The sequence below is a fragment of the Hippopotamus amphibius genome, chromosome 9 (genome assembly GCF_030028045.1).
Source record: "Hippopotamus amphibius kiboko isolate mHipAmp2 chromosome 9, mHipAmp2.hap2, whole genome shotgun sequence".
In the NCBI taxonomy this organism is placed as follows: domain Eukaryota; kingdom Metazoa; phylum Chordata; class Mammalia; order Artiodactyla; family Hippopotamidae; genus Hippopotamus; species Hippopotamus amphibius.
Window position 1 is genome coordinate 105,409,127 of NC_080194.1, and position 27,240 is coordinate 105,436,366.

Below are 27,240 nucleotides of genomic sequence, written 5' to 3' on the forward strand. Positions count from 1 at the left end.
TCTGTCTGCACCTGAAGCAGGTCTTGTGGCTGGTGGGGATACAGGCAGGGTGCGAGAGAGACCACAAGAGCCCAGGGGTGCATGGGTTTTGAAAGCAGACTCCGCTGAAGCGTCTGCCTGGGAGGGAGCACTGCTCAATCCACCTGTGTGAGTGGGGGGCTTCCTGGCCCTTCATCCACTGTGGGTGGGTTTCCCTGGGCCCCTCAGGAGATGGGGCACCCTCAACGTATAGTTAGGGCTGGCAATCAAGCGGATAGGCTCAGGGCAGACCTGGGTCTGCTGTCGGGGGCAGGTTGGACAGAGAAAGGCCAGGCTGGGCCCGCGAGTAAATGCTCCTCTTCCAGAACCAGCACAAGCACCACTGGGACGGAGGAGCCAGACTGCATTTATTTATCTCCAAAGAGCGGGGGCACCCCGCTGGGAGCTGCCGTCAGACTAGAGAGGCCGGGAGCGGGTCCAGGGACACGGGGTGCAGTAACAGTGGACAGTGAGCAGCAGGCAGGTCACTGGGCCTCAGTTTTTTCATCCAGAAAACGGTGGCCGCTGTGCGGATTGGACGACACCTCGTAGATCTTCAAGCGACAGCGTGACTGCTCATCCCTCTGGCTTGGCCGAGGTGGGACCTGGAGCCCTGACCGCCAGCAACTCCCCTGAGCGGCGGCCGCTCTAGGACATCGCTTCACGCAGCGGGACGCGCAGCAGTGCACGGAGTGCGCACGCGCGGGACCCTGCGGCTGCGGTGCCTCGGCGCCCCCTCGTGGCCATGGTGGGGATCACCGGCCTTGCGAGCTGAGGAACGCTGGAGGTGGTCAAGCTCTCCTCCAGGGTGAGGGAGGTCCTTAGGGGTGATCGTCGGAGGAGTGTGAGCCCGAGCGTAGGTGACAGTCTGAGGCAGGGATAGCCCCCCAACAGTAACAGGTCCCACGTGATCATCTGAGGCCCAAAGCAGTGAGTGAGCCCCCCAAGTACAGCACCAGGCTCTGCGTGAGCACCCATGTCTAACACTGTGCATGGCATGCAACAGGTGCTCAATAAATGTTTGTGCAGCGAGAGTGAGTGGATAAGTGTGTGAGGCATTTGCGTGTGCAAGGGGGTTAGGAGTGGTGGCCGGAAAGTCATACTGTGTGTCTACACTCTGTCTGATCTTCCAGCCACCCTCAGAAAGGGCCCACATCCAGGGACAATGGAGTTGCCTCTAAAGGCTCCACTGCAGCCCCAGTCGCTGGTGGGTGGGTCCGGCCCAGCCCAGCCCAGCCCCCTGTACAGGCCAGACAAGGTCCCCTGCAGGCGATCTCCAGGGGCCTGGAAGCTTCCTGTCAGGGCAGTCTTTCCACATCACCTCCAGCCTCGCTTGAGGCAGGCAGAACAGAGGAAGGGATGCAGGTGGGGCATGGATGCCTGGCCCGACCGCAGCCCAACACTGAATGCAGCTTCACTGCCTGGAGAGGGGGAAATGGGAAAGCCAAAGGCAGGGCTGCTGGTGGTGGGATTTCAGGCAGGGTTGGGAGGTGCGATGGGGGAGGGGCGTGTGAGAGCAGGGGCTGCGGTTGTGCACCGTGCACTCATCCCTACAGGCCCCCACAGCCCCAGCCCCAGCTGTACGGGCCAGGCTAGGGGCTGAGGCTGGAGAGCGGTTCCAGGCCAGGCTCGCAGCCCACGGGCAGGGTGGCAGCCTCGCTGGGTGGGATGTGGTGGGTCATGTAGCGCTTCCCCATGAAGGAGCCGATCCGCAGCTGCTCCGGAGCCTCCTCCGGCCACCACAGGCTGGAGCTGGACGGGCAGAGGAGGAGGCGCCGCTGTGTCCCTGCCCGAGGGAGCACACCACCGAGCTCCCCACTCCCAGAGCCCTCCTCCTGCAGCCTCTGAGCTCCCTTTCCTCCCTTGTAGAACAAGCTGGAGGTCTGCCTCCTCCAGGTGGCCACCCTGACTACCTGGGTATCAGTTCACTGAAATGACAGATGGCTCATTCTCTAGGGAGAAGAAGGCCCTGGACAGAGCAAGGTGGCCTCTTTTCTGAACCTGTTGTCAGAGGAGCTGCTGGACCACCTCCCTGACCTCCCAGGTGAGAGAGACTCAGGGTGGAAACTCCCTGCACATCCCTGGAAGGGGCATCGCCCAACTCAGAACGACAGGGCTCATGGAGGGCTACCAGGTGCTGGGGCCAGTGAGAGGGAAGGGGCTCCTGGTGGGATGGGGGCCCTCGGAGGTGTCACCACTCACAAGCGCATGCTGGAAGCTGCCAGGAAGGCCAGGAGCAGGAGGCCGGCCAGAGAGGAGAGGATGGAGGTGATGACGACCATGTCACCACTTCGTCGCCCTGGCCACGTGTCGATGGAGCCTGGGGGCTTCCCTGCACACACAGTGGTTCTCAGAGGCTGCCCCTGGACCCCAGGGCAGTCACCTCCCCACCATGCTCACACCCAAGGCTGACTGCCTCGCATCCCCAACCTGCCGCCTGAGCCCACCCATCTGTCCCTCTCAGCTGGGCATCTGTGCTCTGCCAGTCTGGACCACCCATCGCTCCAGCCTCTGCCTTGGTCGCACCTTCTGGGCTGTTCCCACCAATGCGCCTGGCCACTGCCCCGCCCGTGGCAGGCAGAGTGGCAGCAGAGCTCAGGACTGCCCTGTTCCTGGAGCCTGACATTCAAGGCCTTCACATGAAAAGACCCCCCCATCCCCCAACCCACCCCCCACCCCTGGCCTCTGCAGCCCGTCTCTCAGGCACCCCCACGTGGGATACTCCGGCCTTTGACGTGCAGTTTCTTTGAACTGGTGAACTACCGGCCCCTTTGGGCTCTGCTGAGGGAGGCCCCCCAGGACCCAAGGCCCTGACTGACTCCAGCCTCCTTCTTGCCCTGGCCCTTCTCCTCCACCCGGCAGTGCTGGGCATGGGGTTGGCTCCTAGAAGGAGGGAAAGACTGTTTCTGTCTATAATGGGGCTGTGGCCTGGGGCACCCGAGGCTTGGCAAACATTTCAGGGTGGACAGAGCCAGTGTCTCTGCTGATGGGGCTGACCCAGTGGCCCACTCTCCAGCACGAGGCTCTGCTTGGGGGGTGGGCTGGACGTGGACACTGCCTCCAGGCCGCCAGTCCCACAGCAGCAGGGGGAGGGGCTGGTGGAGCATGACCACGGTGCAGAGGGCAGCCAGTCCACGTGGGGCAGACTGGAGCCAGAGCGCCCCTCCCCCAGCGCTACCTTGGTGGAGAGCGATGGGGTCGGACCACCTTGTCTCCGCCTGGGGTGAGCCCCTGGAGTCCATCAGGAGGAATTTCACCCTGGGTAGAGGAGGAAGGGTGAGGCTCCGAGCCTCAGCTGCCCTGGGCAAGGCACCCACCTTGGCCAGGCCCCAGGCAGCTGCTGCCCGCCAGGCTGTGGGCCTTTCCATGTACAGGGGAGGGTGGGGCCCATCAGAACCAGCCACAGCCTGGCCCTGTTCTAAGAACCCCCTGAGACCTCTCTAACCATGGCGACCTCTGCCAGCAGCCCCAAACCATCTGAACTGTCGCTCTCCAGACACCCTATCTGCTTTAGGGGGCCCCAGTTACTAAATGTCACATACAGGGTGCCTCAGGGTGGCTCAGCTGGGCACATGGGGTTGGGAGGCCCTGGCCTCCCAGAGGACTGCTGGCCGCGTGGAGCCTGTGAGGCCTTGGAAGACCCCCCTCTAGGGGCGGGCACCCCAAGCAAAGGCCAGGGAGGGAGGGCTGCGATCAGGATCAGGGCGCACTCAGAGCCCAGGATCTCGGGAGGGGGCAGGCTGAGCTCTGAGGTCACCGAGAGCCCTGCGCAGCTTGGGTTGTATCTTTGTCCCAGATGGGGCGCTCGGGAAGGTTTTGGAGCAGCGAGGGACCCGGGCAGGCTGGCACTGACGGGAGCCGACTCCGGCGGCCGCGAGGGATGCGGCGGGAGGTGTCACTGGAGGCCGCGCCAGGGAGTGGCCACGGGGAGGGGAAGGGGGGGAGGGGCCTGGCCGGGCGAGGTGAGAGGGCGGAGGGCGGCGGGGACGGAGGCTACACCCCGCCCCGTCTTCCCTGCGCCCCCTGCCGGTTCCTCCAGCCGCACTTGGTCTCCTTGACATCCGGCCTTGTCCCCTCGTCTGACACCTGCTCCCCCACCTCGCCTCCACCCTCGCTCAGCCCCAGGCCTAGTTTCCTGCCTGACCTACCTGTGGGAGGGACGGCAGGCCCTGCAGCATTCTCCTCCCCGCATGCTGGGGCCTGCAGGCCCCTCCCCACCCCCACCCCTGCCGGCGCTGTGATGCCCACCTCCTCCTTGTGGACCTTCTGAAAGGGCCACAGTCTGGCTGCCCCCCAGCTGCTTGGACAGAGGAAGAAACCAAGGCTTGTGAAGGGGAGGGGCTTGCTTGGCCTGCAGCCAGGAGGGGGCAGGGCCAGGACAGAGGCCTGGGGGAGGCTGGGGTCCGGGGGCAGCCCTGGTCCCCGAAACCCCCCCTCTCCCAGCACAGCCCTCTTCCAAGGTCCAGGTTGGGAGACCCACCTGTAAGGTCCAGGGCCGGGGAGGGGGGCGTTGCAGTAGCGTGGCTGATGGAGGTCAGCAAGGCAGCCGGCATCATTGCCGACCCTAAGCACCGGGGCGCCCCTGCCGCCACCCACTGGGTCCTCACAGGGCAGCTGGTCCAGAGTCAGGGGCAGCGTCATATAATGGCCATCCCTCAGCAGCTGTGGGGAGGCTGGGATCTCAGCCAGTGTCTGGGGGTTCTGGAAGCCCCTGGAGGCTGCAGGAGGGAGAGACAGACAGATGGGGCTGGAGGGGAGAAAGAGAAGGGACCCTTCTCGCCGCAGCCCCCGGCTGGGTCCAAGGCCTCCAGCCCTGGCCCTCCATGCCTCAGAGCCCAGAGGGACCCTCCAGACACAAATCAGACGTTGTCACCTCTCAGAGCCCCTGCAGGATAAAGCCCAAACTCCTGGCCCACACCCAAGTGTGAGGGGCTCCCAGGGCCCCGCAGCTCTGCTCAGCCCCAGACCTGCACTGGGACATACCGTTGCTGAAGGCCACCACCAGCCAGATGGTGTCGGCAGCCCTGGCATGCTCGTCCAGGACACAGCGGGGCTGCTCCAGGGAGAACGTGGTGGCCGTGACCTTCCCTTCCAGGTCCCAGGCTGTTATCCGCGGTGTGTAGGGGATGAGGTCTGAGGCCGTGGAGATAGGAGTGAGGGTCCAAGGCCCACTGCCCCAGGGGGTGCCTCTCCCAATTGAAGGGGGTGGGCCCCCAGGGTCCAGTCACTCCAGCAGGTGCCCAAGCCCCTTGGGTCTGGCCAGGTGTACCCATCCTGGGACCCCCACTCACCCAGGCTCATGCAGGCCTGGGGGCAGACCAGCACCACAAGGAGCAGAGGCCAAGGGCGAGGCTGTCTCCAGGGGAGCCCCATGGTGGCCTGTAGAGCACCCATCTCGCCTCTTCCACGTCCACAGCCTGGGGCTGGTCTGGCTGCCTCAGGCTACACCCCCTCCCCCAACATCGTGGGCCTGGAGGAGCTGGTTAGTCAGGCTGCCCCGCTGGCCAAGGGCTTGAAAGACCTGAAAATGTAAGTGCACCCCTACTCCTCCTCCCAGCCCAGCCCACCACGGGGAGGGCTCTGGTGTGGGGCAGGCCAGGGCCAGTCCCACGGCCAGGGCTAAGGGAGAGAGGTCATTAGACCCCCAAGATGCCGACCAGGTCACCCCAGAGGTCTGAATTTGGGTCCCACCCAGCCTCCCAGCCCTGGGGAGGAGGGCTGATCTCTGGAAACATGGGCTCAGGGCTACATGCCAGAGATTCCTGCACCTCAGATGCCAGGAGCCTCCCTCTGGCCTTCCATACCCACCCAGGGAAGGAAGTGGGCAGCCCCAACCTGTCTGGCTCCAGCCCCATCACAGCCGCCTGGCCCTGCCGCCGCCGGCTCAGTGCCCTACCCTCCCTCCACAAGGCCACATCCTCCCTCACTCCTCAGTTCCTTTGTCGAAAGTCAAAACAGAGAGACAGAGAAAGGATTGTAGAGCCCTTCACAGCTGGCAAGTCCCTACTTACATTACTCCCATGGGTTCTCACTATATATGTATTTTTAAATTTTATTTTTTTTAATATTTAGAATTTTAAACATTTTAATTTTTTTTGGCTGTGTCACAGGGCTTGTAGGATCGTAGTTCCCTGACTAGGGATTGAATCCAGGCCCTTGGCAATGAAAGCGTGGAGTCCTAACCACTGGACCACCAGGGAATTCCCTACATGTATTTTAAAAATTGGGATATAATTCACATACCATAAGCTGTCCCTTTAAAATGTATAGTTCAGTGGTTTTTGTTTTCTGGGGGTTCTGTGTTTTTTGGAGGGGTTGTTCGTTTTGCTTAAACAAGGAGGGTTTTGTTTTAATTTACAAGAATTTTGGGGGAGGACGGCTGCCAGCATGGGCTTGGTCAAATGACCATAGGGTCAATGTCTCTGAGATTCTCTTGGCCTTTTTCTCATTGTAGCAAGATGGCTGCTGTGGCTCCAGGCATCATGTCCTCAATCAAGGTAGGAAAAAGGGAGAGGCAGGGAGGTGTTACCCAATCTATCTCTGTTTTTTTTAAATTTTATTTATTTTTTGGCTGTGTTGGGTCTTCATTGTGGTGCACGGGCTTCTTATTGCAGTGGCTTCTCTTGTTGCAGAGCACGGGCTCTAGGTGCATGGCTCACAGGCTTAGTTGCTCCACAGCATGTGGGATCTTTCTGGCCCAGGGATCGAACCCATGTTCCCTGCATTAGCAGGCGGATTCTTAACCACTGCACCTCCAGGAAAGTCCCCCAATCTGTCTCTTTTATCAGAAAAACACAAGCTTTCATAGAAGCCCCTTTAGATTTCCTCTTAAATTTCATTGGCCACAAATCACCAGATTCTAGAACCTTTTCATCAACCCAAGAGGAAGCACTGTACCCAGTATAACAGTCACTCCCCACTCCCTCTCCCCCTGGCAGCCACTAATGTACTTTCTGTCTCTATGGATTTGCCTCTTCTGGACATTTCACATAAAGTGAATCACACCATGTGTCCTTTACTGCCTGGCTTCTTTCACTTGGTATAATGTTTTCAAGGTTCATCCGTGTTGCATGTGTTAATAGTTCATCCTTTTCTCTGGCTGAATAGCATTCCATTGTACGGCTGGATCACATTTTGCTTATCTGTGCATCAACTGATGGATATTTGGATTGTTCCCACTTTTTGGCTGTTATGAATGTTACCATGGACATGTTTTCAGTTGTCGGATATTTATCTAGTAGTTTAATTGCTGAGTCATCTGGTAACTGCTTTTTGAGGCACTGCCCAGCTATTTTCCAAAGTGGCTACATTTTAAATTCCCAGTGCAGTGGATGAGGGCTCCAGTTTCTCCACATCCTCACCAGTATTTATTTCCTGGGTTTCTGATAGTAACCACCCTAATGGGTATGAAGTGGTGTCTATCACCTTGAGATTTTGATTTGCGTTTCCCTAATGACGTTCAGCATTCCTCGTATGCTTGTCAGCCTCTGTGTATCTTTTTCAGAGAAATGTCTATTCAGGTCCTCTGCCTGTTTAAAAAAAATTGGGGATTTGTCTTTTTATTGTTGAGTTGTAAGAGTTCTTGATACATTTTGGATATGAGAGCCTTATTAGGCATCAGATTTGCAAACCCTTTCTCCCATTCTGACTCTCACTGTGCTGTAATGCTGGGAGCTGAGAGTGGGGGTGGCACTTAGGTGCCTATCCAGCTCCTGTGCCCTGTGAGCAGTGGAGCGAGCCTCACTGTGGAACCAAACAAGATCGGGGTCCAGCTTCTCTACTGAGGGCTCCCTGCCCTCCCCAGACCAACTTCTCCATGAGGCAGTGGGCACAGTGCCCAGGGCCCACAATACTTCCAGGGGCCCACAAAAATGCTTTAATTTCTTTCAAAATCAGAAAGGGAAAAAAAGGAACTTCTAAATGGAAGAAAATGCTCTAACACATATTCATCTTTGTACCAACACATTATAAAATAGAATTTCTTTTCTTATGAAGAAAAGGGCTTGTGAAGGCAAACCCCCTCCCCCACATCTATTACTCAGGTGTGTCTCTTCAGCCCCAGGCCACGATCACTCCCTGCCAGGCAGACAGCAAGCCTGGGAGTACTGGATCCTCCTTCTAAGAAGGTGGGGAAGGATGAGAACTTTGAGGATGCAGTCAGACCAATCCTGGCTGGGATCCCAAGTCCCAGCTCTACCACTAGTCACTGTACCCATGAACCTCAGTTTCCTCATCTGTAAAATGCAGACAGCAGCACACACCCCATGTGAACAGTGCTTAGAAAGCCAGAACCCTAGGGAAGTAAACGGGAGGAACTGTGCAGGAGGGTGGGCCTCGGCAGAGCTGCTAGACAGCCCACTGTGAGACAAACTAGGGCGGGGCCCAGGGGGCCGCTCAGGTCGGCACCCACTCCTGGCCTCACTGCGGCCTTGGTTTCTTCATCTGGGGGTTGGATGGGCAGCCTGTAAAGTGCCTTCCTCCTCTGATGCAGCAGGACATGTGTGTGCTGGCCTTCACACGTCAGATCTCTCACAACCCCCCCACCCCCCCCACTCTGCCACGCAGCACCCCATGACAAACCCACCAGGGCCCACTGACTTTGGCTACAGGGTATTTATTGCAAACAGAACATCTGAGGTAAGAGAAGCTGACCCAGACCCAGGCCTGCCCCTGGCTGGGGGCGCAGCAGGCAGTCTCTCCTTACCCACCGTGGGGCCTCCGGCACTGAGAGCCCAACACAGCCCGCGAGGACAGAGGGGCCCACGCACTGAGGTAGCTGCAGCCAGAGCCCCCACAGGTGCGACCCCCAGGCTCGCCCAACTCCCACACAGACCCAGGCCTGGTGGGCACAGGGAAGGGAGCAGGCAGGCAGGAGAAGCCCAGGCTCCAGGTGGAGTACGCCTACGTCCCCAGCCAACATCCCGGCCCCTGAGGAAAGGCACCTTCCCGCCTGCCCACCCCGCGGGCAGCTCCACGCGGGGGGCGGAGACGGGCCAGCCAGGCCGTGGGCAGGTCACTGCTGCTCCAGGCAGTCCTCGGTCACCCCCTGGGCGGCCAGCTCGGCCAGCACATTCTGCAGGTAGTTGGGGTCAGGGTAGCCGTGGCCTGTCACGTTGCGGTCCATCTCTGTCTTGTGGTGAATCTCGTTCCACACCACAGTGTCGCTTTCGCCCGTAGTGCTGGACGTCCCGACTGTGAAGATAAGTCGCCTCTTCCAGGCCACCTTCAGCAGCTCCAGGACCTGCCCAAGGGGGAGGCGATGGTAGGGAGGGGAAAGGAAAAGGCCATGAACAAGTGCTTAGAACAAACCCCAGCTCCTGTGGCTGACATGGAGGGCAGACACCCACCCCGACACCCCCTTACCTCCCTCAGCCTCTTCACGCCCTCGGAGCTGTCCCCACCCCAAAGCCACCACACTGCCTGCTCTGTCTGCCTGGAATGCTCTTCCATGGCCTGCTCAGAGCTGGGAAGTCCTGACTCAGGTCTCAGTGCAGAGGTGGCTCCGCAGGCCACCCCCATCACCCGGGGTAAAGCGGCCCCAGTCCCTCCCCATCCTGTCACACTAGGCCACGGGAAGACACCTGTCTTCCCACTGAAGCAGCTGTGAAGTCAGGTCGTCTCTCCCTGGACCCTGGGTGCCCGGGATGCCCAACCCACAGCAGGCCTCTGGGAAGGGGCGGCCCACACCCCAGCCAGTCCCCAAGCCTGGTCCCCCACCTCCTGTCGCAGTAAGGTGAGCAGAGGCACAGTCGGTGTGGCTGCCGAGCCGGGCCCTCCTCACCCCACAGCCTCCCACTGCACACAGGCATCTGGGCCCAGACCTGCTGGGTGGCGCTCCCCAGGGGTGGTGGCCAGGCCTTTACCTTGCGGCCCTGGGCATTGTCCGGAAGGTAGCACTGGCGGGGAAACCCTCTGGCAGTGAACGGCTTCCCAGGGTTGGGGTGTTCCGGGCCCTACAGGAGGAACACAGACGCCGGGAGTGGGAGCTGAGCGACCCGCCGGCTGCAGAGGTGCTTGGACACGGGTGCCCAGCCTCACCCCTTCGCCTTCCAGGCGGGGCTACTCCTGCGCTCACGTGACCAAATCAACTGCTGTCTCACACCTCGCCGTAAAGACCCACTGTGAACCTGGCCCCCCACCCACGACCACCCTTCCCTGAACCCACACCGCTCCACCTGGTATCGGACACTCTGGCTCCCTCCACGTCCCTGAGGAGAACAGACCTGTCAGAGGCCAGGATGCAAGCGCCTACCTTGCTGGCAACCCTCTGAGCACGGGGCTCCCTGGACTAGATGGCGGGGCCCGCCTCCTGACACCCTCACTCGGGCCCACAGCCCCTCCCCTGCTCGCTCTACAAGTGGCCAGAGAGGGACCCCGAGCAAGTGGCAGCAGGCTGGACCGAGGGTGGGGGCTGGAACCGCACATGGCCCTTCCTCTGCCCTCGGCCACACGGAGACACATCGTGTACAACTGCAAAGTCCCCTCTCGCTCTTTGGCTCTACTGCTGTCTGGAATGTTTCTAAATTTTACTTTGAGCCACAGAGAAGAACTGGAGGGAAACCAGGGGAAGCACGTAATTACACAAAACCGAGGGACATCCCATCGGACTCCTGCCCTCTCACTGCCCTGTATCTTCCCAACCTGCCCAGGCTCTGAGGTCCTCCCTGGTCCAAGGCAGAGACCCAAGGGGCCAAGGGCTCCCATCCGGGTCTCCACTGGGACCTGCAGCTTGGGGTCCTGTTGCTGCACGCCCCACGCAGGCCTGGGTCAGGCCACTGAGCCGGTCCCTCAAGAGCAGTCAGGCCTCACGGCGGGTACCTCCCTGCCCGGTGCTCTGCCCCCATGGGCTCCCCAGCCAGCCAGCCCAACAGAAGCGTTCCTCCTGCTTAGATGCTTGTTGGCCTTCCGCCCAGTACAAGCCCAGCGAAGATGCCTCTGCCTCCAGGAAGCCCTCCCTGGCTCAGGAAAGGGCTAGGGCCATCTCTTTGCTTCCACAACCCTAAGAGCTGGCTCCAGCCCCCAGCACCAGTGCCTCCTGGTTGCTGGTAGCCTGACTTGGCAGCTTGGGCACCCTCACAGTGACCCGGGGATGCAGACTGCTGGGAGGGGGGCAAGATAGGAAGAACAGTACCCAACAGGGGCGGATTCTAGAAAGCTCCAAGGAGGCTCCTCTTGCGCTGGGGCCCCTCACCTGAATGCCGTGGGGAATGTTGTAGACTATGAGGATCGTCCCGCAGTCCTCGTGGCCGGGGAGGGACACCTGGAACGTGAACACCTCCATCTTCCCCCGGGGCTGGGTCCCAGTTTTCTCCCCATAGATGGTTTTGCAGGAAGGACACTGCAAGCTTCCGTCCTGGGACAAGGCAGAACGCCATGGACTGAGCCAGGGGCCCTGAGAGGGCACCCAGGCCAGCCACCCCGCTGGCTAAATGGGAAAGAAGCCCTCAGGGACATGGGTTTGGCCCCTAGTCACACAGTGGGCCCCGGGCCCACAGCCCAACTCCCAGGCAGCCCCCTCACAAAGAAACTCAATTCCAGCAGCTTCCTTGGAAAAATAAGTTTTACCCCAGAAACTCCTTGTGCAATCTTCATTAAAGGGACAAGGTACCCGGAGACTGGCATCAGATAGGAAAATTAGGTTTATGAGTAAAAGCCTGCACAGTCATGTTTAAAATGAGGGACTCCCTGGTGGCACAGTGTTGAGAATTCACCTGCCAATGCAGGGGACACGGGTTCGATCCCTTACCTGGGAAGATCCCACACGTCATGGAGTAACTAAGCCCATGCACCACAACTACAGAGCCTGCATGCCACAACTACTGAGCCCATGTGCTGCAACTACTGAAGTGTGCGTGTCTAGAGCCCATGCTCCACAACAAAGAGTAGCCCTGCTCACCACAACTAGAGAGAAAGCCTATGCAGAGCACAAAGACCCAACGTACCCCAAAATAAAAATAAATAAATAACTCTTTAAAAAAAAGAAAAAGAGAAAGAAAACCCTGTGACCAATGGACTGCTGATGCTGGTGCCCTGGCCAGTACACAGGGGCACAGGGACACTGCTCAGAGAGGCCAGGCCAGGCCCCGAGGCCTGCCATGGGCCTTGGTTCTGTCTCCCCGACCTTTGTCCACTCAGCTAAACTACACCACAGGCAGGGCAGCCAGGCATCACCTGCCACTCCCAACCCCTTCCCACTGCAGGTCCAGGGCTGTGGACGTCTCAAGACTGCCTCTGAGTGGGCCCTGGGCCCATCACAGGGCAGCCCCAGTCACCTGTTCAGGTGCAGCACGACCAGGACGGGCTGTGGGCAGGTGACCCTGACTCCCCCCATCCCCGGCCAACCCCCCGCCATCCCTAGGTACCTTGTTCCCATTGCAGTACATGGCTAGCAGACAGAGCAGGTGGAAGGCGTGGCTGCACTTGGCCAAGCGGCCCACGGCCATTGGCCCAATGGTCTTGCTGTCAGTCATGTCGCTGTAGCCTGACGCCATGGACAGCTTCTCCATACAGATGATGCAGTCCTGGAGGGAGAACCAACCCGGGGCACGCTTACCCACGGCCCCTGCGCCACAAGGGGCGAGTCCTGTAGGACCGGCCCTCATCTGCTGAAGTGCCAGACCCCAGTCGAAGGCAATCCGACGGCTGTTTGTGCAGGAGTCTGGGAGCACAGAGGGCTCACCGTCACCACAGCAGAGGGGGCGGCAGGCGGCACCGAGCGCAGGGGTCAGTGTAATAACTAAAGCATGGGCCAAGACAGCGGCCAGAACAGCCTGGCAGAGAGGAAAGAACTGAAGGGGCCCACGGCGCTGGGCTATACAAGGGAAAGGGAACTTATCAGATGCACAAGCACAGGAACGGGAGCGGGATGGCGGGGTATGTGGACCAGATCCCAGGAGGCCCTGACTGCCACGCTCGGGGGTTGGGGCTTCATCTTATACGTCGGGGGCCCGATTGAGGGGCTGTGAGCACGGGGTACTAAATCATCATGGACACGTGTTGGCTGTGTAGATGGCAGCTTGGGGGCAGGGGGCAAAGCAGCCCAGCTGTGCCAGGTGAGCACAGGGCAGAGAGAGACAGACAGACAGCTGTGAAGGGGGAGGGCAGAGAGGGCTGGAGGGAGGGGCCGATGTGAGGAAGACTTTCAGGCTTCTGTCCAAACCTTTACCAACCAGATGATTCCCATGTACTCGACTTGCATAAGAAAGAGGTGAGAGAGTCCTCAGCTCCAGACTGGCCCGACTGACCTTGAACCTGCCCCTCCCTCCAAATTCTCCAGGACTCTCCATTCAAGTTGGAGAAAAGTGGTGCCACAGCCGGAAACGAGGCTCAGCAGAGACAGAGGTTAACCACAGGAGCCCCGACTGGCCTCCCACAACGGGGGGGGGGGCAGGATGAGGCCAGAGGCTCCCCTGGAAGCACCTTCCAGCAGAGGACAAGCTGGTGTCCTCATGTGAGCCACCCCTTGTTTCCAAACAAAACCAAAAGCAGCGTGGCTCCCATGACATGCACCTCATCCGGGGCCGTCTTCAGCTCTTCAGTGTAGTTTTTTATCACCTGCTCTGGCTCTGGCTTTGGAGGCCCTCCTAGGAGAGAGAACATAAGTGGTGTCCCAAGGAGAATGAACTGGAGACACCAAGATGAGAGAGGAAGGAGAACAGGGAGCGGTCCACGCTGCCAGGAGGAAGGTTAGGGCGGCTCAGACGGGAAGGTTAGCGTGCAGGAGAGGAGAGACCTGGGCCAGGGGCAGGCAGCTCCAGAGCTCTGCCGGCCGAGCCCTTCCCGGCCCGCCTGCTGGGGGTCCGGCCCCAGGAGCCCTGGAGGAGGCGGATGAGGGGCAGAGAGAGCAGCTGGCCACAGCCCTCAGGAGCCACAGATGGGACCCTGGCCATGGCCTGCACACCTTCACTCAGGAAACCGGACCCAGGCTTCAGAGGACATGCAAAACAACCAAACAGCAGCTTCTAAAACAAATACTCTGGAGCACGTTCTGGTCGTGTTATTTTACTCAACTTTCATTATTCTTGTAAGAAAGTCTCTGTAAGAGAAGTGAGTTTTCTAAGTGTGGAGCGCGTGCCTACCCCGTGGGGGCATCTTTGTACACGCCCACTACAGATGACAGCCACGGCCAACCACAGTCTTCTCGGGCCTGTCCCTGGACTGTGGGGCGTCAGTGACATGCCTCCTCACCTCTTAAACTGCCCACAGCTCTGTCCCAGCCCCCTTCTCTCGAAACTTCCCGCTCCTCTGTGTGCACCTGTGCATGAAGCCTGGAGGGGAGGCCCTGCACCTACACAAACACCAAACCCTGCACCAAACAGTCCCCCCTCCAAGGACAAGAAACTGCCCCAGCGAGAGAGAGGATCAGCACGGGGTGCTCCAGGCAGAGGCAGCGGCAGAATCACAGAGGGGCAGCAAAGCGGAGCAGAGGGGAGGGACCAGGGAGGCCACGGCCTGGGAGAGCGAGCCCAGCAGGGCTTGTCACCCTGCCTCAAGGTCAGAGGGAGCTCCTGGTCCTAGCCTCTGAGACCAGAGGGGCTCTGGTGTGAGCCCACGCTCACAGCCATCAGCCAGTGGCTGCAAAGACTTATAAGTCTGAGGGCTCAACAGCTGGGCTCCCTCTAGACCAGAGAAGGCCAGGTGACAGTTATGAGGGGAGCAGAGGGGCTGGGATGGGGTGATGTCAGGTTGGATTCTGGCTCTTGGCTGGGACCAAATCAGGTCACCTCTGAGTCTCAGTTCCCTCATCTAAGAAGTGGATGTAATACCAACCAAAGCCGCGATCGCTGTAAAGGCATTAGCTGCTATGACCTGAAAGGCAGCTACAGGCAAAGGAAGACCACGCACCTCCTCCACACACGCACACGCACCCCCCCCCCCCCCCCACAGACTTCTAGGACCTTGACTCTGGTCACTGGGGAGAAAGCCAGACCAAGGTACAATGACCAACAGCACTGGGTGGCCATCCTGGTAGCTGGGACTCTACTCAGATTGAGGGGAAAGACCTTCTAGAAAAGCCTGGTCTAGAAGGCCACTTCGGCTAGTGACAGGCCGGTCTCCAGCTGAACGCCGGGATCCCTCCTGTGACGCCTGGCTCAGCACCCCTTCCTCTCCTGCCCGTCCGTGCCCAGACAGCCTTTCAGAACCGAAGGTAACTCTCCACGAGCCACTTTTCTCAAACGGGGCCAGCCAGGTGACCGCCTACCCCACGAAAGGGACATTCGAGCCCAGGAAGGCCAGAGGGTCTGCTGAGAGCCTTGTTTTCCCGGGGCAAACCCGAGTGCCTCAGGAAGCTGCCGGCCTACGCTGCCCACAGACTGGACTCCGAGGCAGAGTAAGAAGGGAGAGCAGGGCAGGAGTGAGGGCTGGGGTGGGGTGGGGGCCGGGCAGTTAAGCTCCACCCCTCCCTGGCCTCCCTCCGCCCCTGTGGGGTGGGGATTAGACAGGCAGTGAAGAGACCAGAGCAACCACCCCACTGTTACTATGCGCCAAGCGCTTCTCGTGTGTTTACTTCCTATTCCTCCCACAACCCATCTGCCGAGTAGCAGGCACTCAGCTCATGCATGGGGACGCCTGCGTGAGACCACAAGGCTGGTGAGCGCTGCAATCCCAGGACTGGAGGAGCCAGAGCCGTGCTCCTCTCACACCATCCTGAAGGTCACCAGAGTGGTCACACGTCTCTGGCCCAAGGATGGAAAAAGAGCCATAATCAGCTTTAGAAATAGCAGGTTTAGAACTTACTACCCACAGGCCCCTCCACTTGAGTTCTGTTAAAATTCACAGCACCTTCCAACGGTTCTGAAACCCCTTCTTCCCCAGCCGTGTGAGAGGCAGGGCAGTGGTCATCGGGGGACCCCTCCGAAATAGCGCCACATGGGCTGGCGCTTCCTAAGACACATGCTGGCCCCAGTGGAAGGGACAGCGTCGTCCCCCATCCTGAGAGTCGCAGAGTCCTCAAGGACAGGCCCCTGGCACTCCAACTGCACCAGGAAGACAGAACTGAACTCTGGGTCTCGGCGGAAAGCAGACTCCTGGGGGCCACGGCTGCTGCTGAGGGCGGGGAGGGCCACCGAGCCCACCCCCCGGCAGGCGAAGGAAGCGGCGAAGGGCCGTGGTGGTCAGAGAAGAGCGATCGGTGCGGGAGAGTCAGAGGCAGCAAGACTCGGAGGAGGCTTAGCAGAGGCCAGAGAGTATTTGTGAGCAGGAACTACCTTTCATGGACATTTTCCTCAATCTCTTAACTGAGCTGTGACTTTTAGAGGCCAGACAGGAGGCGGGAGGGCTGGCGGGCTGGGGTGCGCGGCTAAGACACACAGGGAGTCCAATGGCTGACATCAGAATACTCGTCATGCCTACACGGGGTGCGAGATCAGACATGCAGAGAGGGGAGAAAGGTTAGAAGGAGTCATTCGGCATGTGACCTGCACAACCCCGGCTGCGTCCAGCTGGCACTGTCACCAGCCATCAGGACCCGCCGATCTCCCCGGGGACTGTGGCTGCTTGAGGCTGCCAGGGCCTACCCAGGCCGGCGGGGCTAAGCTCTGGGTCAGGAGCCAGGGAAATGCCCGGCTGGTGGGAGCCCCGGCCCCAAGTTCCACAGGCGTCTGTACAAGCAGCCCATCAGCCCGTGCCTGGAGCATGCAGGAGGCGAGACTGTTGCTTCAGGAGGGCAGAGGGCAGAACGCCACGCCAGGAAGCCTCCTGAGTGGTTCTGGGTGGGCGCCTCTCCATGCCAAGTGCAGGGAAGGAGAGCAGAGGGGCGACACAGAAGGGTGCAGCCAAGCTATGCAAATGTGGACGGCCTGGAGCTTACAGCCCTCCCTCCTGCGCCCCCTCGGCGCCTGGTCGCCTTGCCCCCCAGCAGGGTGCTGCCTGTTTTCCAGGCTGCACCCGGCCCATCTAGGTGCCTGCGGTGCCATCACCGGGGCGGGCAAGCGCTGATGCTGCCCCCGAGCCTGCTCCCCAACCGGGGCGTCCCCACGGCCCCTGTGACCGCTCCTCTGCAGCAGCGGAGGTCCCAGGCCGTAGCTTCCTTCTCTGGTCCCCTCAGCCGAGCTTCACACAGCCCCTCTGTGCCAGGTGGGAGCACAGGGGCAGCCCACAGAGACAGGGAGCTGCAGCAGGCAGCCGCGCCAAGCGCACCGTCCAAGCCTGTCACTGCTTCCCGACGCCTGCCCGGCAGACGCCTCACTTCTCAGCCTGGCGCTCCACACGCACCCTGGCCAGTACCCTCACCCACACTCCCTGAGGACCTGGCACACAGCACGTCCTTCCGCTGGAGCCCCCATTCCTGCCACTCTCAGCCACCCTGCTGTCCACAGTACCCTATACCCAATCCTCCCCACCCATCCCTGGCTGGGCTCGAAAGCACCTCCTCCCCTGGGGAAGGGAGCTCTGGGCTTCTCTGTGGGCACCTCCCTGAGGGGGCTTTCCGGGTGCTCAGAATCTGGCCCGGGGTGTGGGCACAGCAGACAGCCTAAGCGGGCCTGCTGCCTGCCTGCTCCAGAGGCGACCCAGAGCGGCGAGGGGAGAGCTGGCCTCGGGCTCCACTGGTCCCCACTGTGCCTCCACCAGAGAACACAGGCTCTCACGGGGGCAAACGCACCCAGTGAGGGACAGAAAGAGGCCGGCAGCCTGGGCAGCACAGGGTGCGTTGTGGTGGTCGCTCCGCAGGAGACACCAAAGTGCACATCAGAAGAGGGAGGCTAGACACTGGGCGCCCACTTAGCAGGTAACGCAATGCCACCAGCGTCCCAAGGGTGTTCCTGGGCTCAAATGTGGGTTCCGTTGGGAACCAAACATCGAGTGGACCAAATGGCAAGCAGGCACAGGGGGCAGATAGATGGAAAGAAAGAGAACAATTCCTTAGGAGAACCCTGAAGCTCTGTACTTTCCCCAACATCCACCAGCTCCCGCCCATCAACCAGATCCTTCCTCACTGGCTGCCCCTCCCTGACTGGCAGCCCCCACCCCCACCACGGCCATGTCCCCCTCCAACTCTGTCTCTTTCGCTCTGCTCCATTCTCACCACCAAAAATAACTCGAGGATCTTTCTTTGTGACTGACTGTCTTCCCCTCCACCAAGCACACAGGGCAGGGCCTGCTCACAGGAGCAGACATCCCTGAGGCCACCACGTCAGCCCCATGAGAGGCCAGCCTGAACAACGCTCCTGCCCTTTTCAACACAGGACCTGCTCCTCTGAATTCAAGCCACAGACACTGAAGTCTTAACTTAGACACCCACAGAGAAGCAGCCCCTGCCCTATGGGTCTGCCTTCTTGTGAAAAAGTGTGAAAATCACCCCACAGGCAACACTTCACAAAAGTGGCGTCCAGCGGACAGGACTGGGGAGGACACCGAGAGAAGCCATCACATCCTCCCTAATAGCAAGGGCTCAGGTACATCTCCCCCCCAGAGTCCCCAAATAACCATAACGGCTCAGACAGCCTCGGCTTTTCCTGCTCCCCAACAGGTCCCGCACACGGTTGATGTGCAAACACCCCTTCTGATGTCCAGCGTTGGCCTTTCGTCTAGTGACCAGGGCTCAGGTCCAAGCCTACCCTCCTCTGGCCCTGGCTTTACCAAGCTGGGCTCAAGGACAGTACCACTCCCCTCTGGCTGACCAGTCTTGGGCAGGTCTTGGCAGCGTAAAAGGCAGACACTCCTCCTCCTTCACAGGGTGGGAGTCTGGCACCAGCCTCGGGGGTCCACTCCTCCCCACCCCACTGAAGGAGAGGCCCCAGCCAGGCCGCAGGCAGTGAAGCCATCACCTGAGGCGCCTGTGCAGACGGGCGTGCAGCCCTTCCGCAGCATGGTGGCTGGCTGGAAATCCACCTGCAAACCCCTGTGCCCCAGGTGCTCACCTCAATGTGGCGAGCATATTCCCGAATCCGTAACCGGATCTGTAACCGCGGCCCGGCTCACAGGTCTCTCCAGGCCCTGCTTCTTGGGGGCAGGCCCGGGATCCCTGGTTCCCTGGAGCCCCACACAGTGGCCCCAGCAACAGGTACAAGCCGGAGCCACGAGTTCAGGAGAGGCGGCGTCTGGCCACCGGCTCCTCTACTCTTTCCTCGCTGGGACCCAGTTTCTGAATCTTTGGGGTCTGCTTCCCTGACAAGTAAGTAGAAGTTAAAATACCTGCCTGCCTCCAGGATCTCTCTGAGAGCCATGGTGGCAGGGGGAGGACGTGGCCTGCAGAGGGTCCCAGCCTCGAGGGCTCCTCAGCCCCCAGACTACTTCTGAGCTGAGCTACGTGTAGAGGGGATCACAGCATCGGTATTAAAGCCTCAGTGACTGCAGAGCTGAATGGAGCTGGGCGCATGCAGGCCTGTTCCCCAGCAACCTCTCTCCAACAAGACCAGCACCACATGTGCACATGTGCGCACACACACACAAGCGCACACACACACAGGTCTGAATAACCTGTGGCATCTGATGCCACGAGAAGACCTAAACTGGGCAGGAACTTTCTAGTCAGCACATCTTCACTCACTGTTCTCTCTGCCCCAGCAGAGGGCTGATGGCTGAGCAGGTTCCAGAGGGCCTGCTGGGCACGACCTCCCCTCCTGGGGCTTTCCTGGCCCTCCTCTCCTGTGTCCACCACCTCTCGGACTGGTCCTTCCATGTCCTTCAAGGGCTCTTCTTCCCAGCGTCCCATCTGGTCTCTGTAAGCTCACACACACCCGGGGGGGGGGAGGGTGCCGAGGCTGCCCCACGGCACCCCAACTCTGCTCTTCCGAGCTGCTCATCCAAACTCCCCCTACCTCCGGGACAGCTCCGCCTGTCGACAGCCACAGCCATCACCCCCACCAGGCTCAGGAGCATCACAGTGTCACAGCAAAGAGCCTGGACTCTGAGGCCAAGAATGCCTGGGGCTGAATCCCAGCTCTGCCACAGGCTGGCTGGCTGGTCTTGGGAGGTTTTTGGAGTTCTCAGAGCTGCAGTTTCCTCAAACATAAAGTGGGAAAGTTCCTCCCCCACAGAGCTGCTACTGGGATGAAATGAGCTGCCACACATGTAAAACCCCCAGTCCTTCCTCCTTAATTGTGATGATTTACCTGTCGACAGCTGTACACCAGGCCTCACTGTATTCCTCCCCTCTCACAACCAATCCAACTGCCAAGTCAGAAGCCCTCACCTCCGTCCACTGCCACGGCTCTAGTCAGCGGCCGGCTCACCTGAGGCACGAAGTCTGGGTCCACAGTCCCGCCTCCAGGCCTGGCCCCTCCAATCCGCCCTGTGCCACCACGGCAACTCCCCCAAACACACAGACTGGTTAGCTCACTCCCTGCCTCCACCTTAAAATGACGGAGGTTCACCGTGTATCTTCATGTAATATTTCCCATTTCCCATAGTGCAGGTTAAAAAATAACTTTCGGTGGCTTCCTAACACCCACAAAAGGAATTTTAAAAATGGTTCAAAGGTGTAAGGTTAACAAAAGATCTAGTGAGACACAAAAGCCACTTATTCAAAATGTTAACTCCAGCCAAAATAGTTCTACGAGTTCCCCAGGGGGCCCCTTTAGGGAAATACCTAAAGCATTTCAGAACTGAAAAGTGACTCCTGAATTGTAATTCAAGGTGCTGTGAAAATGTAAAAGATGGCGAAAGTCCACACCAGGGCACCCACCATCGTCAGGCACGACCTCCCCCACACACCCCGAGACAAATAAATGGGCAACCAGCCTCAGTCACTGGGGGGTACACTATCACCAAAAAAAGGTACTGCCCCCCTACTGCCTCTTTGGGTTTCCATGAGAACGCAGAGGGTAACAAGATCCCCGCTCCACAAGCTCCTCCCACTACCCCACACATTCTCCCCCTGCCCCCAAGTCCTGGCCCCGCCGGACACAGTCTGTTCTGAACCTGGACCGGGGGCAGCCTGCCTACCTGCGAGGGCTTGCTGGACCCTGCTGGGCTTCGGCATCTGCACGGGTACCGTGACGGGGACACTCCCGGGGCTGCTCGCTGGACCGCTGGGCAGGGAGGCACTTGGGGAGAAGAGAGGGCAGAGCTTAATGTGAGTAGCTGACTTAGCAGAAACAGGAGCCAGAGAAACACCGAGTGAGGAAGACACTCGTGCTGCCGAGGCCCCTTTGCGGTTTCACCTCCTGCAGCTGCCTCTGTGCAGTAAGGGCTTCTGGTTTTTTGGGTTTTTTTTTAAAGAAAAGATCCCAATGAAGAGTATCTGGAAGGAGCAGCAGAGATCTGATGTTCACTACTCTCAGACCTAAATTAACCAAGAAAGAGAATCTGAATACTTAAGATATCAAGCCCAGAGCCCGGCCTGCCATCACTTCCGCTGCGAAAATTAAATGACAAAAGTCAAACTCCAAGTTGGGCACTGGGGGAGGGGCAGGAACAGCAGGCAGGGACGGGGCAGCAACACGGAAGACCACTGCTGGGGATGAGCCTCATCTTTTACAAGGTATCGAGAATGAAGCTTTGGTTGTCAAAAAAATGTTCTCCTAGACAATTCAGAGACTCTGAAGACAATCCTAACAGAATTATGAGCTCACCAGCTTCATCAAGATGAAGGTTCTCTGGTACCCACAGAGCGGAAGTCCAGCAGAAACCACTCCGAGTGGTCAAGACCAATACCACCGGTAATAGGACCAACCAACATCAGGAACCCCAAGAAAAGACGCTCTGAGAAGGAAATAACACCCTTTTTTCTGGTTCCTGCCAAAACGCCATAACCCCAGTCTCATCATGCGAAAACATCGATGAACCCAAATTAAGGGCCATTTGACAAAAATAACTCTTCCAAAGTGCCAAGGTTATGGAAGATGAAGAAACACCGAGGAACTGTTTTACCCACAGGAGGAGGAAGAGGGGCAGGGGGAGGAGGAGACATGACAACTGGATGCAAAGCGGGATCATGGGACAGAAAGAGAACAGCAGAGGAAAAACTGATGAAAATCGGAGAAGTCTCTAGCTAATAGTCCTGCACCAACGGTGAGTCTCTGGTTCTGACAACTGCACTATGGTTATGAAAGATGTAAATGTGAGAAACCAAGTAAGGGAGATATGGAAACTCTGTACAATTTTTGTAACTTCTCTGCAAATCCAAAATTAGTTCAAAATAAAGAGAATTTTTTTTCAATGAAGGTCTTGCTTCTCACAGTGACTACCTCCAGGTCTCTCACTTGGTTTTAAGCCATTATATTTTTTTTTTTTTTTTTTTTTTTTTTTTTTTGGCACACGGGCTTAGTTGCTCCGTGGCATGTGGGATCTTCCTGGAGCTGGGATCGAACCCATGACCTCTGCATTGGCAGGCGGATTCTTAACCACTGCGCCACCTAGGAAGCCCTAAGCCATTATATTTTTAAGTGGTAATAAATCCATGCCATTATGGTTCTCAGGGAGCCTTGCCCTGGAGACAGTTGGTGTAGATGGCCCGAGGTGCATTCCACCACCTCCCCCTCCCAATTACTGTGTCCTCCAATCCAGCCCCGCCCGAGCTCAAGATGATGCAATAGGAAGGGTTACGAAACTGTTCCATGCAGTCCCTACACTGGAACTCCCCAAGGACAGGGCCTGGCACGTTCCTCCCTGTTCCACTGGGCCCAGCCTGGATCCAGGAGCTGGGTAGGTGCTCAGGAAACGATGGATGCCTCCAGTCTGCTGTGCTACCCTTACAATGGCCAGCAGACCAGAAACCACCTGGTTATGGCAAATGCTTCTGGAAGCTGCTCCAGATCCTTCCCTACCGCCGGCCTTGGGTCACGGATCCCACTGGTGGACGCAACAGGGAGCTGGCTGTTTCTGATCCAAATCAGAAAATGTCATACTGGTTGGTACTGGTTTTCATTTCTGGACTGCTCTCCCCAAACAGAATAACCTGTGCGGCCATGCTTCCTGCTGCCCTTATCTACTCTCAGGCCCGAGGGGACAATGTAACCACAGCTGGGTGCTCTGACAATGCAGTGGGGGAGGGGCTGGGTGTGCAGGACACCAGGGCTAAGGTTTTGGCCCCACTGAACTCTGTTTAATTTGCAGGCACACCCCACCCCCTTCCTGAGCCTCTTTCTTCAGTTCTCAGGTTCTAGAAGGGTGAAAGAATTTGAGAACATACAGCCATTGGAAGCATCCTTCAAATCCCAAGCCAACCCGAAAGGGAGCACTTAAGCTTGAGCCTGTAGCCAAGAAGCTGGGAAGCCGAAGCCTGCCTCAGCCACTGCACTGGGCTACTCAGCGGGCTGGGCATCACTGGTCCAGGGGTCCAGGAAGCAGGATCTTCCCTTGCTGGCAAGAGGCATGTATCTGAGGAAGAAGACCTAGGTTCTAGAGCAGACAGGCGGTAAGGCTTCCAATGAGCAGCTCAGCCTAGGACTGGAACCAGGAACCATGACTGAGTTCCATCTGCTTAGGGGTCTCATGATGCTGTCACTTCCCCTGTGATTTTCCCCAGCTCCTCCCCAATACATTTCTCTACTGTGATCAGAGGAACAGAGCAGTAAAAGGATCCAGCAGTTCCCAAGATGGGGACGCTAAGGGGTGGACAGAACCTCAGAGGTCACTGATCTCCCTGCACCGTCCTCTAAGGGCTCAGACTGGCAGAATGTTCCCCGATGCGGGGGCACCATTTGGCTCATGAAGCACCCTTCTGAGAGTTCCCTCCCATCTGCCTCAGGCGTCCTTCCCGCCTGTAGGGTTCCTGGGTCTACCTACTAGGCCCTCCCTGCCTTTCCTGTCTGGGACCAACTCCAAGAGCTTCCAAGTGGAGCTGAGAACATGATACAGGAAGATTTCTAGTCTTCTACGCAGACAGGACTGCACAATCCCAAACAAGGGGCAGAGCTAGGAGGCTGCAGAGTAAAGCACACAGAGCCTCCCTCCAGCTCTCCACGGGCCGCCACCCACGGGGGAACCACTGAGTATGCACAGTACAAGGAGCATAAGTTGTGGAGCCTGGGGACCCCCCCCTTCCAGCAGTCACTGTGCTTAAAGCTATGTGCCTTGGGGCATGTCGAGTCCCCTTTCTGAGCTTTACTTTCTCTCTCTGTAAGATGAGAATAATTCCCAAAGGCCCCCAGGGTGGCTGCGAGGCTCGATCTGTAGCGTGATCCAAATGCCCGCTGTTTCCCAGGTCTCAGTGGAACAAGGTGCCTCTGGGAGAGCTGTAGGGCCCTCACCAAATCCTGAAAACCACAGCTCTATCAGAGCAAAAAGAAACTTTAGAAACTGACCCGCCCAATTCCGTGATCTTGAGAGAGGAAAAGAGAGATGCGGAAAGAGAACAGAGCTGAGCCAAGGGCCTACAGAGAGTCAGGAGTGAGGCCCCACTGGAAGCCAGGACCCCAACCCCACAAGTCCAAAGAGCCTGGCCTATAGCGGGAGGGAGCAGGGTGCTTTCAGAGGCTGGGAGAACAGCTGCAGCAAGAACAGTGCAGACAAGAGCTGTTTTCCTAGGCAGGGTTAGTGCAGGGGCAAAAGCACCCCGAGGCCTAGCCACACAGAAGCTGCAGCCGAGGGCTGGTCCTAATCACCACCCTAGCGTCAGAATGCTAAGCCAGCTGGCACGCCCTCTCCTAAAGAATGTGTGCATGACACATTTTGGAAAGTTTTCCATCCAACATCATTAAAACACAAGTTTTGGTGCTTAAAGGGATAAACTTCAGCTACTAGGAAATTTACTTAAACCCAGAGGCTCAGTGACAAATCACGTATCCTTTTGATGGATTAGTGCCTACTCAGAAGGGCTCCTGGGGCACCAGGAAAATCAGTCAGCCAAGGTTTTACCCAGATTGAGCAAGACGTGATTTGAAACCCTGTGGGTTCCAAAAAAAAAAAAACCCACATGGGCTCCAGAGATTTTGATTTCATTCACTCACATCCTTCCCAGAGGCTACCAGTAAACACTGCCTGTTCTCAGACTTCCCCGGTCCACGGCGCTGCCCACCCCTCCGCCTTCCCCGCTGCACACGCGCTAAATTTCACCTGACGCTGCTGACGTTCACTTGGCTTTGAGAACTACACCACAGCTGCTAGAAGACTAAGGTGCCAAGTGTTTTCAAATCCTTTCAGCCCTGCTGGGTTAAGAGGTCAGGGGTTTATTAAACCCCCTCTGGCTCTACAACAGCCATTAAAGAAGGGTTAACAGCAAAAGGCCACACTACAAATTAGACATGGGAAGACTGGCCCCTGCGAGTGAATGACGCCCCCTCCCAGCTCCCGAAGGGCTGGGGGAGGTCAAGGTGAACACCTACTTGGAAAGGCAGGCCCCCTTGAGGCTGCTTCACCTAACAGAGCTGGCTGGCCTGGGTCCCTCCTGGTTTACAACGCAAGGCAGCAGGGCAAGCACCAACATGCACGAGCTGGCAGCAAAGGGAAGGCCGACTGGCCCGGCCACCTCCCCCTGCATAACATGCCTGGATGGGGCCCTCAGGCTGCGGAGGGGAGACCCAAGAGGAATATCAGGGGAGACTGATGGGGGCCCCATACCAGAAGAAAGCAACAAAGCTGCCTGGCTCAATCCCAGAATCCTAGCTCTAGAACCATCTAGAGACTTGCCTCAGTTAATTTGTAAGCCCCAGCAAGCTAGGCAAAGCTGACCTAGTCGTAAAAGCAGCTCCAGCCTCACTGGTAACCCCTCTGGGCGGGCAGATATGATGTGTTTTTCTCTAAAACAGACTGACCCACATACTGGAAGGGGCCTCACAGAGCACTGGGTGGCACTGGGTTGGCACAGAGCCCATCTTGCTTATGTCTCTGTGGAAGCCCATAGAAAAGGCCCAAGTCATATCTCCCTGTACTCCCAATTCCCAGTGAGATCTCAGAGTCACATGCCCCAATTCCTGGAAAGAGAAGACACTCAGGAAGACATCCTGACCTAGGGGGCCCATCCTCTCCTCTGTGCACTGGAGGCTTCTGCACACACCCCTCAGGATGCCCTCTGCCTTCCTTCCCCTCTGCCTTTTAAAGAGCTTCAAGAACTCCACGTGGGGAGCTCCCTGGTGGCCTAGAGGTTAGGATTTGGAGCTTTCACTGTGGAAGCCTGGGTTTAATCCCTGGTTGGGGAACAATTCCACATATCGCATGGCATGGCCAAAATACAAAAATAATAATTTTTTTAAAAAAAGATTAAAAAAAAAAACTCCACATGCCCCACAAGGGGCGTGGGTCTGACCCCAGCTCTGCCACTTCCTGGCTATGCTGCTGACCGCGCCAGCCTCAATGTGCTCCCCTGTAAGCTGGGGAAACCGCCCACCTCCTGGCCATTGGGAGGATTCACAGAATCACTCACACAGCCTGCTCAACAAAGCCCAGCTACGATGTGTGCTCAGTGCGTGACAGCTGTCACTGTGGTCTTATTGAAGCTGGAAGGGTCCTCTGAAACCTAACTGGAAAAAATACTAGAGGGCCGAGAAGCTGCTAAGGAGGTCTCAGCCACACTGGGAAGCTTCGGCCCTCCCCGTGGCCAGGTGGGCTGGGATGGGGCTGGGTGAGCCAGGTGACACCACAACTCCAGTCACCACCCGCCCAGGTCACCCTCTCTCAGAAATCAGCCCCCATCCCGGCAAACACTCTGAATCCTCAAAATGTTCTCCAGGCCCCAAACTCTCAATAATGATCAATGACAAGGCCCCTGGTCAGTGACAGGTCTCTGAGCACCCCAGAAGCACCCAATGACGGCCACTTAAGGGGTCTCCCCACTTTAAAGTGCCACCTGGTCTGGACAGGGCCCATTTCATCACCTTTCCCAGGGTCCCCATGAGACATGGGCCATACCAGCACAGAGCTGCCCTACATCACCTGCTGCCAGCCCCACATGCTCAGCATTTTGCTCTCTCATCAACCAACCTTTAGGCACCAAAACTGGGGTCACGGCCTTCCCCTGGAAAAGACTGTGGGCTTAGGGAGAGGACTGAACCTTCCATACCTGTGACTTCAGTGCCGGGCACATAGTGAGGGGGGTGGTGGTCAGTGAAATGTCCTCAGGCACATGGTCCCAGCTACAGGGCACACAGGCACGGCCAAAAAGTCTTTAACTGCTCAGAGAGCCCTATTCTCCTGAGTCAATGAAAGGATCACTGGTGTTAACCCGTGTGGCAACTACCAGCATCAAGTGCCAGAGGTCAGGTAGGCTCCCTGGGCGGCAAGGCTGTGGACGGCACCACATGACACATGCAAAGGAGATGACGCAGCAGGGACAGCCAAGGAGGCAGGTGCCGGGTCTGCAGGCATTTGGGGGGAGACTCCCAGCTAAAGAAGAGCAGAAAC

At 58.2% G+C, this 27,240-nt stretch overlaps 2 protein-coding genes across 6 annotated transcripts in view; both read right to left on the bottom strand.

The window, feature by feature from the left end:
* Positions 1-379: 379 nt before the first annotated feature.
* Positions 380-5,536, bottom strand: UPK3B (uroplakin 3B). The gene is made up of 6 exons (XM_057748948.1): positions 5,310-5,536; positions 5,002-5,151; positions 4,499-4,736; positions 3,197-3,276; positions 2,221-2,350; positions 380-1,770 (listed from the first exon to the last, which is right to left on the bottom strand). The coding sequence occupies exons 1-6, from the start codon at positions 5,410-5,412 to the stop codon at positions 1,611-1,613; spliced, it is 861 nt and encodes a 286-aa protein (XP_057604931.1). The 5' UTR covers positions 5,413-5,536; the 3' UTR covers positions 380-1,610.
* A 3,080-nt stretch (positions 5,537-8,616) lies between these two features.
* Positions 8,617-27,240, bottom strand: part of DTX2 (deltex E3 ubiquitin ligase 2) — a 33,337-nt gene continuing 14,713 nt past the window's right edge. For 3 of the 5 annotated variants that reach the window (XM_057748943.1, XM_057748942.1, XM_057748944.1), the window contains 7 exons: positions 20,905-21,005; positions 16,227-16,367; positions 13,528-13,601; positions 12,381-12,539; positions 11,210-11,371; positions 9,882-9,971; positions 8,617-9,259 (listed from right to left, as the gene is read on the bottom strand). In XM_057748943.1, coding sequence (XP_057604926.1) covers positions 9,032-9,259; positions 9,882-9,971; positions 11,210-11,371; positions 12,381-12,539; positions 13,528-13,601; positions 16,227-16,367; positions 20,905-21,005 — 955 coding nt within the window. In that variant the 3' untranslated portion in view covers positions 8,617-9,031. The remainder of the gene's footprint in view (positions 9,260-9,881; positions 9,972-11,209; positions 11,372-12,380; positions 12,540-13,527; positions 13,602-16,226; positions 16,368-20,904; positions 21,006-27,240) is intronic. The other 2 variants (XM_057748946.1, XM_057748945.1) reach the window with 1 other exon arrangement.

Excerpts from the sequence above, each read along its gene's own strand:
- UPK3B (XM_057748948.1), bottom strand. The coding sequence starts at position 5,412 with ATGGGTGCTCTACAGGCCACCATGGGGCTCCCCTGGAGACAGCCTCGC. Across the intron at positions 4,737-5,001 it reads GGTGGTGGCCTTCAGCAACG|CCTCCAGGGGCTTCCAGAAC; the intron begins GTATGTCCCAGT and ends TCCCTCCTGCAG. Across the intron at positions 3,277-4,498 it reads CCCGGCCCTGGACCTTACAG|GGTGAAATTCCTCCTGATGG; the intron begins GTGGGTCTCCCA and ends TCCTCTACCCAG.